This window comes from Saccostrea echinata, unplaced genomic scaffold, assembly GCF_033153115.1.
Source record: "Saccostrea echinata isolate AGI-Se365-2 ecotype Australia unplaced genomic scaffold, CSIRO_AGI_Sech_v1 ptg000012l, whole genome shotgun sequence".
NCBI classification, from domain to species: domain Eukaryota; kingdom Metazoa; phylum Mollusca; class Bivalvia; order Ostreida; family Ostreidae; genus Saccostrea; species Saccostrea echinata.
In genome coordinates, this window is record NW_026889761.1 from 11,812,725 (window position 1) to 11,831,001 (window position 18,277).

Below are 18,277 nucleotides of genomic sequence, written 5' to 3' on the forward strand. Positions count from 1 at the left end.
CTCCTCATTTGCATCGTCCGGTATTTTTATTTCCTTGAGCGTAGTATGCACATGTGTGAAACCCCCCATTCATATCGCAATTTGTTGACGAACCACTTCTAGATATGAAGCATATGGTTTAACTGTTTCCGATACTCAAAAAAACCCATCTGATCTTATAGGATTTTGGATTTGTATATATATCTCCGTTATTCCTTTTTTTTCTAATGACTTGTTGACACACGTGGTAGCAGAGAGATTTAAGTATGGTAATCTTGTATTCATTCATTGTAGAACAGGTCATGCTGAATGGAAGAGATCTTTGAAAATTAGTGTAAGCAGAGTGTACCAACTTTTCAGACACAGCGATGCATTTTGACGAACTTTTGAAAGTATTGGGAGAACTTGGACACTATCAAAAGACCCGTCTGTTCTTGATATGCCTTGTGTCCATCGTGTGCGCTTTCCATGCAATGAATATGGTATTTGTAGGCGCAAACCCAAAGAAAAAATGTCAGATTCCGTACGTGAATCTGTCGTCTTTCGGTGCTGAAAATGTGACGTTTGATAGTTGGATCTCCTTCTTGAGAAAAGCAGACGAAGACGCATGTGAAATCTACAATTCAGACGAACTTCTTCGTTATGTTACTAACGGGACATACACATTCCAGGAACTTATATCCTCACAAACAAATGTTTCTTTTAGCAAGGAAGGGTGTAAAGACTGGGAATTCTCTCGTGATGTTTACGGACCTACAATTGTAACTCAGGTACGTCGTATGTGTGCAGCATTTTGTATACCTAACTACCACCTAGTCCTTGTTATGCCCGTGGGCACAGAGAGAGAAGTGGAAAAATCTAGTCCCTGCCCTATGTGCCCACGGGCATAACAAGGACTAGGTAGGTAGGTAGGTATAGAAAATGCTACACATTTTTTTCCAGTTCTCCCCAAGTTAGTTTGTGCTCTCTCATCTCCTTTTCCACAGTCCTTCACCAGGTGTTCTTTGGCCGACCAGGCATGTTGTATAAAGATATAAAAACAAATTATATACACTTAATATTTTTCATGTCTTATTAATCTAGTGCACATAGTACACAAAACTTCTATAAATAAACCACAATTGGCTAGGTTTTTAACATGTGATATAGTAAGTGTAAGAAAGTTATGTTATCATTTCGAATCAGATCAAGGTTTGAAAAATTCAAAGTGTGTGACTTTAATTTAATTATTCATATTTACAATTCCTTAGTATTGCAAAGGATAAAATGACAAGAGATTACAGACGCGCGGTAACATGATATGTGTGCATCATGTAGCATTATCCACAAGATCTTTATATAAATGACATTTCCGAAACTCGTGGTCTTGTGATGTGTAGTTACACACTTGCATACTTTTTAATCTATATTATTATCCGTCAGTTCCCAGAAAGTTATGTTTACAGAATATCAAAAAAAGTGTATTGATCGTCGTTTTAATGAGTTCGTCCGAATCACAGATCTTGATTTAGTATTGATTTTTTCTACTATCAGAATTCATATAGTGCATTCAGGTTCACTTCTGGGTCACAGAGCCTCTTTTATTGATGTTTGAAAAATAATAGGAAAAAAACTGTGGAATTTATTGTTTTCTAACATACATTAAGAATTTAAGTTACTGAACTTTTTGTTATAGAAATTACATAGAAAAAAATGCACGTCTTTTTTCACGTTTAAATACCTTTTACCCCGTTAAAAGGTGAAATGGGTTAATAAAAAAATGTAAAAACCAATAGCGAAAATCGGGAAAAAAATCCAATAGTTCGTTATTTGATTGCATAATCATAGGTTTAAGTATATCTCAGTCCGACCTTGCGCTTTTATTTAAATCCCTAAACCAATAAGTTTTACAGAAGTAATGAGTGCGTATTGAGAAATGCCAGGTTCTTTTATTACATTAAATTATCCAACGAGTTCACCAGATTTCACATGGCAATGATTGATTTTGAAGTGTTTTGAATGTTGCTATAGAGGTTGATTGAATGATAATTCGTTTGAAAAAAGAAATATGTGAATGCATACTTAGATTCCTAGGCACATGAATATTTTTTGCTAAATAAACAAAGAACGTAATTTTGCTCGAGCATTTCAGAGGGGATAAAAAGAAAGTGGAAAAAAAACCTTCCAAACCTTGTAATTTCAATTCTTCTTCCTCTAAGCCTTTTTAGTTTATTTGATTTATATTTTCACAGTTTTACTTAGTATGTAATTCAGCATGGCTGCGGAGTACTTCCAAAACGCTGTACTTTTTCGGCCGGCTCCTCGGTGCCGTTATTTTTGGTCAGCTCTCGGACATGTGAGTATTTTATGTACAGTGTTCCTCATTTATTGAATGAAATCACAGCACTATATATAGAGCAGATTTTTATTTTTTATAATTAATGTATCTTTTTAAGGGAAAAAATAGAGGAAACGTCGTTAATGTAAAATGTACGAGTATATATATACAGAACTTTGACAATTTAGAGACAATTGTTACCCTTTTTTCCCGTTATATGCATATTTCACTGCTTCTTTTGTAGATTTGGTCGCCGTCCTATGTTTTTTGCTGGGTTGCTGATGTTGCTCATTGTGGGCTGTGTTGCTGCTGCCTCTCCGTCCATGTTTGTCTTCATTCCGTTCTATATTCTCCAGGGAGCAGCCCAGACCGGACTCTTCTTGGTTGCTTTTACAATGTGTATGTATATGGCCTGTGTATGCTACATTAATGTCCTAATATATATACAAAACTCTTGTATGCACACACACACACACACATCAATTTTCTTCAAATCAACACGTTCATATCAGGAAGCTATTGCAAAATTAGTTGATTCCAAAACTTCTGTTGACTGATAAAGCATTGGAGAGAACTTTTTACAAAACATATAGTCCAGTATAAATATGAAAAATTCAGTAAAGAATTTAAAAAGTAAGTGGGCCCTTAGATTTTCAGACATAAAGAATTTGAACCATCAAGAATTTTATTTTTCTAAGGCTCTGTACATTTTTATTTGTATAAAAGAATAAAATGAAAGTAAGACAATTCCATTTTCGTATGCTTTGCACATGCAGTGTGAATACTCATGTTAACCCAGGATTAAAGTTTAAGAACATAGATCCATCATCATACAATATATAATTCAGATTATTAAAAAATATGGCAGTAATATTAATTAGTATTTCCCCAAAACTCAACTGATTTTTTTTATTCCTTGACAAATTAATATATTGTACAAATCCTTGTATTGCTAAAACATACAGAATACTTATAGGATATATTGTTATATCCTAGTATGGTGCAGGATAGGATATGTTGTCATTTCCTTGCACTAAGTTCAGCCTTGGTTAGCACGACTTGTATGTACAGAAATTGTGAGATTTGACCTATATACCTGAGGTTACTGGAGGATAACATAAAGACAAATCGACCAAATTTTGATTTCTTTAAACTATGTGATTAAAGGAGCTCATTATATCATGAACGACAGGAGATGTTCAATTTTATCATAATGATGTTTGATTTTAGTTTAATTTCCAAATACTACCGATTTATTTCTTTGTTTAAAGTAGATAAGCGTAATAAAAAATTACGACCCTGTCAAAGATAAAAAAAAAAGTGTGTCACCACTGGTTAATGAACCCAGAGTCTTTGTAAGACCAAACAAATCTAAATGGTTTAAAGGATTGAAAGCTATCTTTCTCAGGGATATATATCTTATGGAAAATAAATATTATGTGATGGGATCATACTTCAAATCTAACACATCCTGAACAAAAAATGCCAATAATATAGAGTTTATTGCCAGAGATCATGGGAACTAAACCGATTTTTGGGGATTTTTGTTAATTACTAGTACACCCTAAAAGAGAAATTTGGATTAAGAATGACGAATGGCAAAGGCATAGTCACATAAATGTTTAATCTATAAAAACTGTGACCTTGAATATTTTAACCGATGTGCACTCTTTATCACACTTCAATGGTGGCCTTGTAACCAGAAATCTGGGTAACTTAAAAATATGTGATAAAACAAGATTATTTTGAGCCGCTCATTGTCAATGACCGATAAGACTGCACTATGAAGTACATTCTTAATCAATATTTTATTTTTGATAATGACTTGGAATTAACAAAGAAAAAGATAAGGTCTACAAGCACTCAGACCTTTGTATAAGGTATTTATTAGCAATCCCCTCCCTCCCCTCCCCCTTGAATTTACCTTTAGATGCATTACTTTTACTCTGTTATTACTTATAGTAAATGGGAAGTCAAATACTTTTTATTGTTGTATAGGACTAGTATGTGTATTAAAGCCGTAAGCTAATGTGAAATATTTTTTCTATTCTTACCAACAGATTTCCATATCTTTACGAATGACACATAATCTATTCATACATACAAGTGTAAATTCCACTCATTGAAGCTGATAATTTTATATATAGAAAGGAATAGGGTTTAAGTCACCACAAGTGGTAAATTGTGTAGAAAATACACTAATCCTATTCATTCACACATTTCATGCAAGATGTATTGTATTGTTGATAATACAAAGGGAAGCTTGAGACCACTTCATCAACTAGAATGTCATTATGGAGCGTCTTTATTCAGTATAAAAAAGTTGCTGTACAAACGCCACACATTTACAAGTTTCAGTATCTTTCATATACAATACTCATGAAATAGAACACATAATGATAAACGATCTCTCCTATTATTGCACAGAGGGAGAGCAAGCGATCAGAATATATTTTTGGTGCTACGTAAAATTCAAATTTAAGACAAGGGTAGCTGTATACATACTTTACACTTTGACTACTGCTGTCACATTATAGACAGTTCTGACTTCATTGGAAATTATCACTTATATAAACGATTCTTACCAATAGTGGTTCAGATTAAATATTTTCACTTCGAAATAATAAAGGTCCATTAAAAAAAATTGTCACAGGTACTGAACTGGTTGGGCCGAGTTACCGTGTACTAGCTGGATTTTTGGTACAGGGTTTCTACAGTATCGGGTACATGGCCTTGTCAGGAATTGCTTATCTCATCTACGACTGGCGATACATAGAACTTGCCATTACGGTACCTGTGGTACTATTTTCCGTTTACTTATGGTAAGCTAATTGCATGTAAAATCATTCAATTTTAAAATTTTATTAAAAAAATTAGCGAGTTTAACAACAGTAAAAAAGAATGATGATTTAAAAACTCTTCATTAAGTACCTTAATTTACGAAGAAGAAATGATGTTAAAAAGGTACGAAGTAGACACTGTTCTTATCTTTCGTAAGTGATGAAGAGTCCAAATTATCAATATTATCATTATTTATTGTAAGTGTACTTCCTGAGTCCATTCGATGGCTGCTTTCTAAAGGCCGAGAGGAACAAGCGAAAGAAATAATTAAAAAGGTCGCCAAAACCAACAAGGTAACAATCACAGAGAGCATGCTGGAGGGACTGGGTGTGTCCAAAGAGAATCCGAAAGAGGTCATAGATGACAGGAAGTATACATTCGTAGACCTTTTTCGACCCTTCAAAATGCTGACCCTTTCTCTTAACGTCTGGTTTAACTGGTAGGTATAAGAAAAGATGATAGTTTTTATACAATGAACACATATTGCAACTCAAACATGTATTGGCACCACATAGAGTAGATCAATGTTCATATACGAAAGTCCTTCTTCAAGGAAATGAATCCTTAAAAAGTACCCATGAAATTAAAATTAGAGAAAGGAAGGATTTGCTAGGTCTCTCTGTTATAAAACGCGTTGAGTTACAAGACAAGTAAAGTATTAAAAGAAAAAGAAACATACTTTTGTAAAAGCAACCCCATCTAAAATGCATTTTAAAAGTGGTATATGGGTGCCCCAAAATTCTAAAAACAAACAGCAAGCTCAATTAATGTATTAAGAAGGCAAAAATAATGTAAACACGATATTTAGAGAGTAGATAAGTCATTCCAAGAATGAATTGATTAAATATCGTCAATGTATTGTACATAGTATAATTCTTTGAAGCTAAACAATAATGTAAAAAGTATTTGAGGTAGAGGGGACCCTTATTCAAGGTAGCATGGGCGCATATATAGGTAGGGGTGCTCAATAGGATGAATACAGTAAATAATTTTCTAATGAGTGAAGATTTACTTCTAGCTTTTCTACCTGTGATTTTATATTCTACTTATAAGCTACTCATAAACTTCTTTTGTATACTGTAAACCAACTATTATTCGCGACATTTCACTTTAGAATCCATCCGCGACTAGTTATGTTCGCGACTGAGGCAACATTCTACATAAATACATAGGCGAATAATTGGTTCGCGACGAGAAATATTCGAGAATGAAAGAAAGTCGCGAAACTCGCGGATATTTCTCGCTCGCGAATAAAAGTTGGTTTACAGTATGATGTGAAATCAGTGGTGATTTATGGTGTATAATTCAAATTTTTTATATGAAAACATCTGAAAGATAAAAATATGACAGAGCACATTTTTTGGCTTAGGTTGGTTAACGCCATGGTGTATTATGGACTGGCTCTGGGGACAGATAACCTGGGAGGAGATCCCTATATAAACTTTATGATAGCAGGGGCTGTTGAAATTCCCGCCTATATTATGTGTGTATTATGTCTAAATCGAATTGGGAGGAAAAAACCATTGACCATTACCATGATCTTCGGCGGAATAAGTTGCATAGCATCGGCTTTTATACCGAAAGGTAGGAATAATCATTCTGTTAAAATTTACAGTTTACATTTTGCTATTTCACGTTTTTGTTTAATTATTCTAAATGAAATGTTATGACTATGAACAGTAATCATTATCAAAAGTCCAATTAAACAAAAGGCATTGAGAACAAAATAATTTACACGGACCTTTGAAAACAGAGATCTGCTGTGAGCACCCCCTGTCGAGTGTTCACACCAAAAGTGAGCCCTTTGTCTTAATCGGGTAAACGGGTGATTCGTAGACATTTCAGTATGGAAATAATGGTCTAATAATTTGAATATGTCAGTCAACATTCGACCTTACGACAGGTTATATCTGCAAAAAAGTCATTATATCGACCATAGAACTTATGAAAAAAATAGTAAAACGAGATTTTTTTGAAACCCTTGTAACATAAACTTATTTGTCAATAGCCTGACTTAGTTTAGAAATTTTTGTAGAACATGCTCTTATGAATATAATAAACTGGGAGATATAACACCACATGCAAGTGATGATATAATGCTACATAAATAAGAAATGTTAGTTATTGCGTTTTTATCATAAAGATCAGTTTTTAGTTTGCCATCAATTTCTTTCTCTTGTAAAAAATCCAAATGTGAAACAGACATGTAGATCATTTTCATTTTATTCCGAATCTATCATCTGATATTTCATTTGCATCTTAGTAAAATAAAAGGATTAATTATGTACATTCTTTGAAATAGTTTAATTTCACAATCTGTAACCTGATATATCTTAATAAAAGATTATTTTTATCTATTTTTAAACAACTTGAAATATTTATGTTGCAAAGAAAGAAAATATGTATCTATTTGAATAAGTGTTACGGGATGATAAAGCCAACGAATATATGGTATTTTTTTAATATTTTTTTTTCTGAAGATCTGGTTGCTCTAAAAGTGACGTTAGCAATGTTAGGGAAGTTTGGTATAACAGCATCATACGCTATAATCTACCTCATGGCAGCTGAAGTATTTCCTACAGTAGTTAGGTAAGCAAGATTTAATTTACTTTCTTAACATAACTTTTAGATTGTGCAAAATCTATCTTATCTTGAAATAACTGGTTTCCGTAACATTTTAAAACTTTACAAATTCATGACCTCTTTTTCTTTTTTTTTAAATACCCCTTATAATATAATACTTTAAACTTAACTGATAGACTTGAAATAATTAGAACAGTTTTTTTTATCAATTAATTGCTGTGTAAGTTTATGAAATATGTAAATGTAAATCATATACGGTACACATTTAAATGTAATTTTAGTCATTTGTTAGTTTGAATAAATGACAATTTCACTTAATATGAGTTTTTTCTTCATTTTATACGTAAGGTTTTTAGCAAAAACAAGCTGCGAATAGCCAAAAATGTTTCCTCTCGTTACAGAAAAATTTGTGGATATAAATAACAATTTTAGGTATTCTCTTTGGTATTGTTCAAAGTTATTTGTTACAGAAATATTGGTATGGGGATTTCGTCAATGTCCGCCCGTATAGGGGGTATGTTAGCTCCACAAATTTTAGAACTAGGAGTCTTATGGGCCCCACTCCCTCTTCTCGTGTTCGGCGTCCTGTCTGCCGTTGCTGGTCTATTGGCACTAATACTTCCGGAAACTAATGGTAGACCTCTTCCACAGACCATAGATGACATCTTACATCCGGATAAACTGTAAGTCACGTGATTATTTGCATCGCTGACATCTTACATCCGGTGAACTGTAAGTAACGTAATTATATGAGTTTACTTAGAGCACATAATATATATTTATTTTGGAATCAATGCTCTTAAATATTACAATTACCTTTTCAGAAAACATCGAGAAGATATGACATTAGATATAATACCAAACGAAAAGAAAGACTCGGAAGAAAGAGTCTGATCGGTTGTGCAGTGCCTCCTTTTATGCTCAGTGTCATTCCAGGGTTACATTGTTCAAGCTTTAAAGTTTTTTTTTTTAAATTAGATAAATATTTTTGATGTGCAATGTTATAAATTATTCTACACTGTATTGTACGAAATGGGACATTTGAGTCGATTTGCTTCCTCATATACTGTAAATGTATTATATTACACGATATTTGGTGAAAATTGATTTTTAAACATGTTAGCGCAGATTAGATTAGCGCATTTATGTGTTAATGTGCAAGACATTTAGCGTTGTGCTTGAAATAGGCTTTAGGCTTTCCGCCAAAGGGGTATAAAAGAATACACAGCCAAATGTAAATTTGAGTAAATTTTTAAACCAACGTGTAGCAAGATTATATTTATCTTTTATTTGACCCATTGATGATGCCAAAACCATTTGTTCAAGTATTTTACACTTTAACATTTTTATATTGTAGAATTACTATGAAAAGTACATTTATTTTAAGAATATATAATTGTGTCGATGTCAGGAAATAAATTTTCGAGCCAAGAAATTGTTTTCTATTTCATCAAATGGTATTTAAAAAAAGATGCACAAAACTGAAGAAAACAGAAAAAATGGATGCAAAAGTTAAAAAGCGCAGATAGGTAAGATTTAACAGTTTTTAACTTTACGTACTCTTGTAGAGATGTAAGTTCTTAGAAATTATGTTTGTCATGTTTGATCCAAAATATTATTTCCATTAAATTGAGCCAGTATCATAATTTGAACACATACATGTTTATAAATGAGAAAGAATCCCTTCAAATTTGTACAATATGATTACAATTTCAGTTCGAAGGATTTTGCTTTTCTTTATCAAAGACTAGTTAAGAAGGCTATTAACTAGCAATGTAAACATGAATGTCTGAAAAAGATAAGATCGACTTGCATATTAAAAAAAGTTCTTCTAATGTTAATGTGATCCTTGTAGCTTAGGTCTGGAGTATTTTGATTATTTATTTAATGATATTCAACATCATTTCATTTTGCAATATTTAAATTAATTGGAATTTAATTAGCTTTGTCCTCTTCAGTTCCGGCTCCAGGGTCATAAAACGTACATGAGTTTTTTTTTCTGATCTCGCTCTCACTTTTTACAAGAGGAATATACAGAATGAAAGTTAAAATGAGATTTTAAAAAAAGTGTACTCATGTAAGTTTTATGGCTTCAGATCTAGTTATAAACGCAAACTTATGTGATCGTAAAATCTCGGTAGAACTTTTTTCGTAAATTTATCGTTTTTTTAATCTAAATAAGGAAATTTTACGGGGTTTTTTTCATTCATCATCATTTTCTCATAGATTTATATGTTCATTTACATTCTAATGATGATTTTAGTACAAATATTTGTCATTATAACCCTTTAATTGAAAGAATTGTTTTAAATCACATTTTAATGATCATTCGGCCTTAAAGTCTCGTTGAACTTCCAATGGCGCTTGAAACCTCGTTTTATAGAGGTATCTATAACGATGTTATGAAATTCCCACAGTTGATAATTTTGGTTCCAAATCCTTCAGTATGTTCCGAATAATCTGTCTCCACAGTCAAGCCTTTTTGTCAAGAAAAACGGACTGTTCTTGAAATATAGCAGAAAAGTATACATCCTGAAGGGCCCCTTTTTCTTTCATCAATTCGGTACAATTTTATAACATTCAGTAATATATTTTTGGAGCACATGCAAAGAATTTGTAGGATGAATACTAAGAATAAAAATGCATTAGCCAACACTTGTGTATAATAATAGATGTTGCATTTATCTTGTCTTGTAAGTATTTATCGCGTTTATATCATATGTACGTAAATATGTATTTTCTTCATATATAAAATAATGACAAAGGAAAAGGGATTCAAAATAAACAAGAGTTATAGAACATTCCCTGCCTTCTCTTTCCCATTTCTGCTATGCAGGACAAACATACTGAAATAGGAAAGAGAAATATGTAAAGTAAAAATGCTTTGTAAGTGAATTTTAAAAAGCAAATGAAATGTAAAGATAACGAAAAGAGATGCTCAAAATTCAATTTATGAGCCAAGCCAGCACAAACCTTTGAAAACAGAGGTTTGATAATGTGCCATGGAGGAGTAAGCATCCCATGCCTTGTCATGATCGAGTAAACGGGAAAAATCAATTATGACAATTATGGTGTAGCAATTTGTATGAAAAACGCCAATAAACAATCGTACAAACGACAGATTGTCTTTGTAGACCAGTATATCGACCATAGAATTAGTGATTTTAAATGAGATCGTTGAAATTTTTGAATCATCAAATTATTTGTCAATAGCCTGTCTCGTTTTAGAAATTGCTCATTCGTAGAACATTTTCTTCTGTATGGAATTCACTTGTAGACATAAACTCCATTTGCAGCTAACAATGGTATATTGTTACTTTATATTGCTACTTTATATTGCATCATCATGTTTGTCCTAAATTTTAGTTTACCATCAATGTCTTTCTCTAGTAAAATATCCAGATATGAAGCAGATGGGTCAGACTCTGTAATGTCTCTTATTTCGAGACCAATGAGATATATCGAACTAAGGTAGGAATAAAAATGAAATAAGAATGAATATTGTTAATTGATAGAACATCGTCGGTATCTAACACTCGAATTGAAAACCACAGCGACTTCTATGTACATGTGTATGTAGAAAATTTAGAATAAATTCTGTTTCTCAAGAATACAGAAAACAGGTCGGCTAATAATCATTACCCATAAAAATTCAAACAGATTGTTAGAAGACCTGGTCTCCAAAAACTACAAAGATATTGTCAATGAGAGACACAATCACCTTTTTAATATCACCTCGGAGTACCTTTGTGTAAAATCAGAATGTTTATAAAGAAAACAAGCTTGCACATTACCAATGACAAGGTATGTAAAGTTATGAGTTTTATTTTTAATGAAGCAGTTGTCTATGATGTAAAAAAAAAAAGTCTGGGTCCTGTTTTTCAAAAGAACTTAACACTACTTCCAAATGTAATTTTCCTAATAACCTTCTTTATTTCATTTCTTTATTTATCTTTTTTCAAAAGAAATATAAAACTATATATTTATACAAGCAATTTTTAACAGAATTATTCATTTTACTTGATTTTACAATCAACTCAAGCGTTTGGTCTAAGTCGAAAGTTCTGTAGTGAATGGACTACTGGTCTGTAATTTATGGGGAGTGCTTACTCCTCCCTAGCACCTGATCCCACCTTTGATAGTTTTAGAGATCCTTGTTTGCATTAATGGACTTTTGAGCTTGAATACTGTTCGTTTCTTCATATTTCTTTGTATAAAGCGTTGAAAAGTCGTTCGTTTTGATGCAATTGACTTTGGTAAAAGTTTGTGATTTCAAATTTTCTAAAAGTTCCTTGGAGTTTTTGGTTAACGCTACTTCTCGAATATGTTGTTGTAAAGTGTTCCTGAAGCTTTTCCACCACTGTAATAAGTAATATCCATGAAGCATATAACATTTTCTATATAATGAGCACTTAAATACATTAAGGATAAGTGATTTTTTGTATTATTTAGAAAAGCAAGTAGAAAGAAGGTAGGAGCAAATAGCACAAGTTACATATCCTAAAATGTTCAAAATGAAAGTTTTTCTAAATAAGCATAAAATATAACGCTAATGTTCATATAAATTATCCCAAAAAAATGTTCACATTGCAGGAGTGAAAACTTATAACAGAATATTGCAAAGACTACTGATTTTCATTTGGTTTTCTTGTGGTTTTCAATACCACCTTCTACGTCCATAACACTTGATTCTAATATTTGTAAATAACATACGTTTAACACTTTATCAATCAACTTTAAAAAATGTTATAAGTTAGAATAACGACTCTAAGCCAAATATTGGAAATTCGAATGTTTAAACTTAATGACTCCCTATCTAAACCTTTCAAAGTTAAATACAAGTTAAATCTAAGATTCTTACAGATGTCAAACCCTGACACCAGAGATGTGATTCTTGCATGCTGAAATCTACATATAATTAAGAATGCTTTCATTTCTGAGTTAAATAATGACCTTGTTATTCAATATTGGAAGATAATAATATTATGGCATGAAAAGAGCTTTAACTTTATTAGAATGCTGAAGTATTGGTTAAAGTTAAAAAATAGTGATAATTGCATTTTAAGAAATATATACCAAGAAATGTTAGATGTGTGTGAATCAAATACTTTTCCTTGTTGACTGTCACATATAAAAGACCTTGTTGATACTTTAGGCTTTGGTTATACATGGAACTGTAAAGACTACCTAAATGAAAAACTTTTTTTGTTTGAGGTGAAACAAAGATTGGATGACATGTTCATTCAAGAAGCACGAAGTAATTTTGAAGCTTCCCCTAAGTGTATTTTGTATAGGTATTTAAGCGATAGTTTTAATTTACAATTATATTAAATTAAATCAATATCACAAAAATATGTACAATATATCAGTCAATATCGTCTATCTTCTCACCAACTAGAGATAGAACGAGGGAGATTTTTTAATATTCCTAGAATAGAAAGATTGTGCAAATTTTGTTCAATGTCACAAGTTGAAGACGAGTATCATTTTATTCTGGTTTGTCCGTTTTTTTTCCGATGTTAGAAAAGAGTATATTAAGAAATATTATCACCAAAAACCATCTACCTTTAAACTTGTTCACTTGTTGTCGACAAAAAATGTAACAGAGTTATGTAAACCAGGAAAATATCTTTATAAATGTACAAGATTGAGAGCAGAAGTTAACTCACATTGATATAACGAGATTATCCTCACTATTACTATTACCAACTTTTATTATGGTGCTTTTGTCTGCTTTATGGATCAATATATATCATGGTGCTTTTGTCTGCTTTGTGAACTAAGAATGAATAGTATGTAATACTATGATCCTGCCTTACTTAATGTACAAATGATAATGAAATGTTATATATATATAATGTACAGATTGATTTATGTATATACTTCAAACCTATGAACTGTATGGTTCTTGGTAATAAACAATACAATACAATACAATTTTTGCTAATTAAACTTCCATTAAGTCACAACAATGTCTCGAAAATTGATATGCTTGTATTGACTTAATTTTGATTTCTCTTGATTGTAAATTTCAACCCAATTTTAAGTTCCTCTTGAGGAAATAGACCCGTGAGTTTTTAAATCGAACACATTTATATAAAAATTGCAAAGAACTTATAGAAAATTAAATTTGAAATTCCATTATTCCCCAAAAAGCAAGAATACAGAGAGGTATAATGTTTTCAACATTTTAAAGATAAATTCAAGACCGGGCCTTTTGACATCATTAAAGTGCTTCTTTAATAAAAATGCTACTTGGAAATTTTTTTGTGATTGGTCATCTACAAAATTACTTTGTTAAAAATCATTCTGACTCTTCATACAAATTTGTTTACTTATAAGAGACTTTGAAAAAGCAAATCAAAATCCATTTTTATTAATTTACCAGCATACTTATAAATAAAACTAGATTTTACAGAATGAAAATGAAACATAATTTTCCATATGGAAAAATAACATCTAGAATGAAACTGCTGTCCACAAGCTGACCATGCGGAATCACCTATATATTAAGTACTTTAGACGATTCGAATCACCTTATGGTTACGATAGACCAATAATAATAATGTTATTAATAAGTTTTTCTGACCATACCTAGTGAACTAGTCATGCAGAAACAATATCCTCGCCCTTATAAAAAAATAAGACAGATGTTTTTCATCATCAGATTTTAAGAACTGTCTATTCAAACCTAGACGCAAAAACAAGGTTATAATGCACAGTAGACAGACATCAAATATGTATTATAACATGGTGAACTTCTTTCTCCTCTATCATTCTTAGGAATAAACTGCTAAGTATTCGTCTGACGTATGAGATTATTATAACCCAGAAACATTACACATACATAAAACAGACCTTAAATTCAAAATTAAAATAGAATCATTTGATATTGTAAGCTTGCAAATTGTCTCTTAAAACATGTCATTTTTGTCTCAATTATTTTTTTTTTTAAAATATACGGATTTAAAAGTTATGTACCTATCTCCTGTAGTACTTGATAGTCGTATAACAAGAGAAAAGATCACATACTGAGAATTTCACGTATATGTCTTATTTTCTTTGTGTTTGAGAGTACAATCTAAGTTAGTAAAATTTGTGTTTAATGCAGCAGATTATTTTTAATAAATATGTTTAAATAAAAAAATGTTTATGGAAAAGAAAAATATATATATGTTCGAGATTGCAAAAAGTATTTCAATGAATTTATATAAGAAACGAATGTTTCAAATGCATACTGGAGTTTATAAGAAAGCATCTAACATAGAAATATACCTAGGGTAATACGCCTTAACTTCTTCTGTCGTTTAAATAAATAGGTCCCTAAGAAGTAAAGCTGCATGTATTACACCAATTCACAATACGTTCAAGGATTATTATAAAAAGCGTGATGGAAGAAGGGTAATTTGGAGAATTTAACATTCAATGTTAACAATGACATTTACAAAGTACTAAGTCTATTTACTAACTGCGTACTTTCTATAAATACGTTTAACATATTAAGAAATACATTTGTAAAAAGCAAAAAAAATCTTTGATTTAAAGTTATAACATCCTATGTCAATTTCTGATAAGTTTTTGGCTACACTAATCATAGCACTTTCTTGATCTTAGTTACTTAAGTATTCCTATGCCATTCTTGATATTTACAACTGAACTTGCAAAGTTACTATCCAAAAATAATTTAGATATCATATATAAAGCGTTTACATTTGTTGGTATATTTTCCGTTATATATAGCATGTTTAATTTCGATGCTGTTTTTTTTTTTTCGAAGGGGTACTTTAACAATTTCAGTCATGCGATAGTATTTAAACCCAACGTTCCTTGAATTTCCATACCAACAAAATTAACATTTTTTCAGGGTGTCCTTGAAAACTTGAGAAACAAATTAAAAAATATGTTGATAAAAACCAAGATATGAAGCATTTGCATTGTGGAGACCATAGTTTTTCCAGAGGTATGTTCTATACTGAATAATAGTTTTTAAAGATTAGTCCAGAGGAAGAAAATTTGAAAATAAGGAATATACGTACAATTTCTACTTTGCCATTAGCTTGTAAGTTAAAAGAACTCATTAAATTATTTTTCTGAAAATTCATCATTTACATGTAAAATAAAAAATTGGCGGGGTGTTGATTTAAAAAAGAAAATAATGAATTCCTTTTATGGAAAAGGTTCGTTCGTTTTTGTTTTTGTTTTTTTTTCATAAAAAGACAATACTAGTATATATACTCACAAAACCATCACTTTAATCAATATGGACAATGCACAAGAAATGAGTTTCTTTAAAATATGTTTATTCTATTAGTATCATTTTTTGACATTTGTCCATTTTTTCTGCATCTAATTCAAACAAATATGAGAATTTCAATATTTATATGTTCACGCTCTGACGGGTTTTCAGCTGAAAAGACTGTAATTGTTTTTCACTTGATATGCAATTGCACATCAGTGTTTCTGAAGTATAGTTGACAACACAGGGATAAAAAGGAAGACTATCATATCAGGTAAGTTTTTAAAACTTTATTATTTTTTTTAAAAAATATCATTTTGCCATGTTTCATCATTGATTTTTTTTCCCTCATATTTTACGTACATATATTTACGTTACGTATATTAGTTTAAAATAATCCTTTTTTAACAGTATGGCTGAAATATTTTATGTTTCTATCCGATTCTATAAAAAAACTAAATTAACAGTTCATAAATTATGAATTAATTTAAAGAAAAAAAATGAAAGGGATAAACAGGAAAAATCCCTTTTTTTGTATTTGTTAACATTAATAAAACAAAACCAATGATTAGGAAAAAATGAATAAAACGAAAGCACAGAAAGAAAAATAAAAGGAAAAACAAAAGTCAACATCCAAATTGAATTAATATTTACAGTATTTATGTATTGAAATACTTCAGGAGAATTTCGAATGTCTTTGAAATATACATGTATCTTTAGTGACAAAACATTTATTATTGAAACAATTTTATTAAAGAGGCTTAAACGTCTATAGATGCATTATCATTAGGAAAAAATAAATCATAACTGTAACTGATTATATAGTAATAGGAAATTAAGTTTAAAAATTAATGATATTTAAGCGCTTTCATCACTCTCCACCAGGTGCGAAACAATGACATGTAAATAGACTTCAAATTGAGAATGTCCCTCAAATACAAATTGAGAGAGGGCAGAAGCAAATGGATATGAAATAACTCTTTATAGAGAGGAAACCACAGGATAAATAATGTGGAAAATACGTTAATTAAAGACAAAATAAAATTATTGTAAATATGTTATTGGTGCATCAATGCTGAAGGTGGTGTTACTAATTGTAGAAACAGTGATCACATGGATTTGCATGTGTAATAACTTCAGTTATAAACCTTCACTACATGTTGTTTAGATTCAAAGAATACCAAATTCATGTCTAAATTTCACTAAGAAAAGTATCACCTCTGCAGGACACTCGTTTCTTCGTTATGCTAGATAAATCAGAAGTAACAAAATAACATAGTTTTTGTTTTAAACATTTTTTTTGAACTTCAACTAAGATGCAATTGGATTGATTTTGCTAGTGTTAATGCAATTTGTACGTTTTTTTCCTTTCCAAAGGAAGAAAATTTTTGAAGATAACGAACAGTAATCAAGCTCAAAAGTCCATTTAAACAATACAACTTATGACCTCAAAACACTGACCTCTTAAAACAGAGGTTGGATCAGGTGCCTTGAAGGAGGAAGCCCCCCCCCCCTTCCCCCGGTCGACCGGTCACATCTGCCGTGTGATCTTTGCCATGATCGAGTAAACAGAATTCAGTGTCAATTCAGTTTAAAAATAATGGCCTAACAATTTGTATGAAAGACGTCAGTCAATATTCCACTTATAATCATACGTCACCTTTCATTTCGAACACAAAATCGTTACAAAGATACATAGCGGAATCTAGTAAATGTTCTAATAAGCTTCTCTCTCTACTCCTCATGAAAGAAATTACAAAAGGGATTGAACCAACTGGAAGACATAAATACCAAATGCAGAGGATAATGGTATAATGATGTTTCATTAATGAGGGAAGTTGACGAAAGAAAATTTGGAGTCATCACGTTTATCATATAGTTTATATCAGTTGTTATCATATAGTCTAGTAATCCATACAAACCCATACGGTTCATAATGCTACATATTCACTGGATATGAGGCTGATTTGGCACGTAGTTAGAATGGTTGCATCAGTCGGCACCAGCTGTGTATCTGAGCAGGGAAAACTTTAGGCAAGCAAATCGCCGGATTTTTATTCGAATATTTCGATTGGAAATGATGTTTGACACACTACGAAAGGAAAACAGGGAAGTTATGACTTGTAATCTTGACATTTTTGGAAAACTTTCTGCGACAGAAGTTCGTTAATGAAAATGATGTCGTCGTGCAGCCTTCAATGTATTATTTATTCGAATCCGCACTATATCATAAAATAACTATGGATTCTTTTGGTTGGTAAATATGGTTTGATATTCGCCAGAAAAAATCAGCATTGGCCAAGGCGAAACCTTGATATTGA

At 31.2% G+C, this 18,277-nt stretch overlaps 1 protein-coding gene across 2 annotated transcripts; it reads left to right on the top strand.

The window, feature by feature from the left end:
* Positions 1 to 77: 77 nt before the first annotated feature.
* Positions 78 to 9,155, top strand: LOC133185355 (organic cation transporter protein-like). Of its 2 annotated transcripts, XM_061320513.1 has the most exons (10): positions 78 to 173; positions 274 to 749; positions 2,211 to 2,314; positions 2,541 to 2,695; positions 4,950 to 5,118; positions 5,340 to 5,576; positions 6,507 to 6,721; positions 7,618 to 7,726; positions 8,191 to 8,403; positions 8,545 to 9,155. In XM_061320513.1, the coding sequence occupies exons 2-10, from the start codon at positions 348 to 350 to the stop codon at positions 8,612 to 8,614; spliced, it is 1,674 nt and encodes a 557-aa protein (XP_061176497.1). In that variant the 5' UTR covers positions 78 to 173; positions 274 to 347; the 3' UTR covers positions 8,615 to 9,155. The 2 variants fall into 2 exon arrangements, with proteins under 2 accessions (XP_061176497.1, XP_061176496.1); XM_061320512.1 differs by having other exon boundaries at positions 101 to 749.
* Positions 9,156 to 18,277: the final 9,122 nt, after the last annotated feature.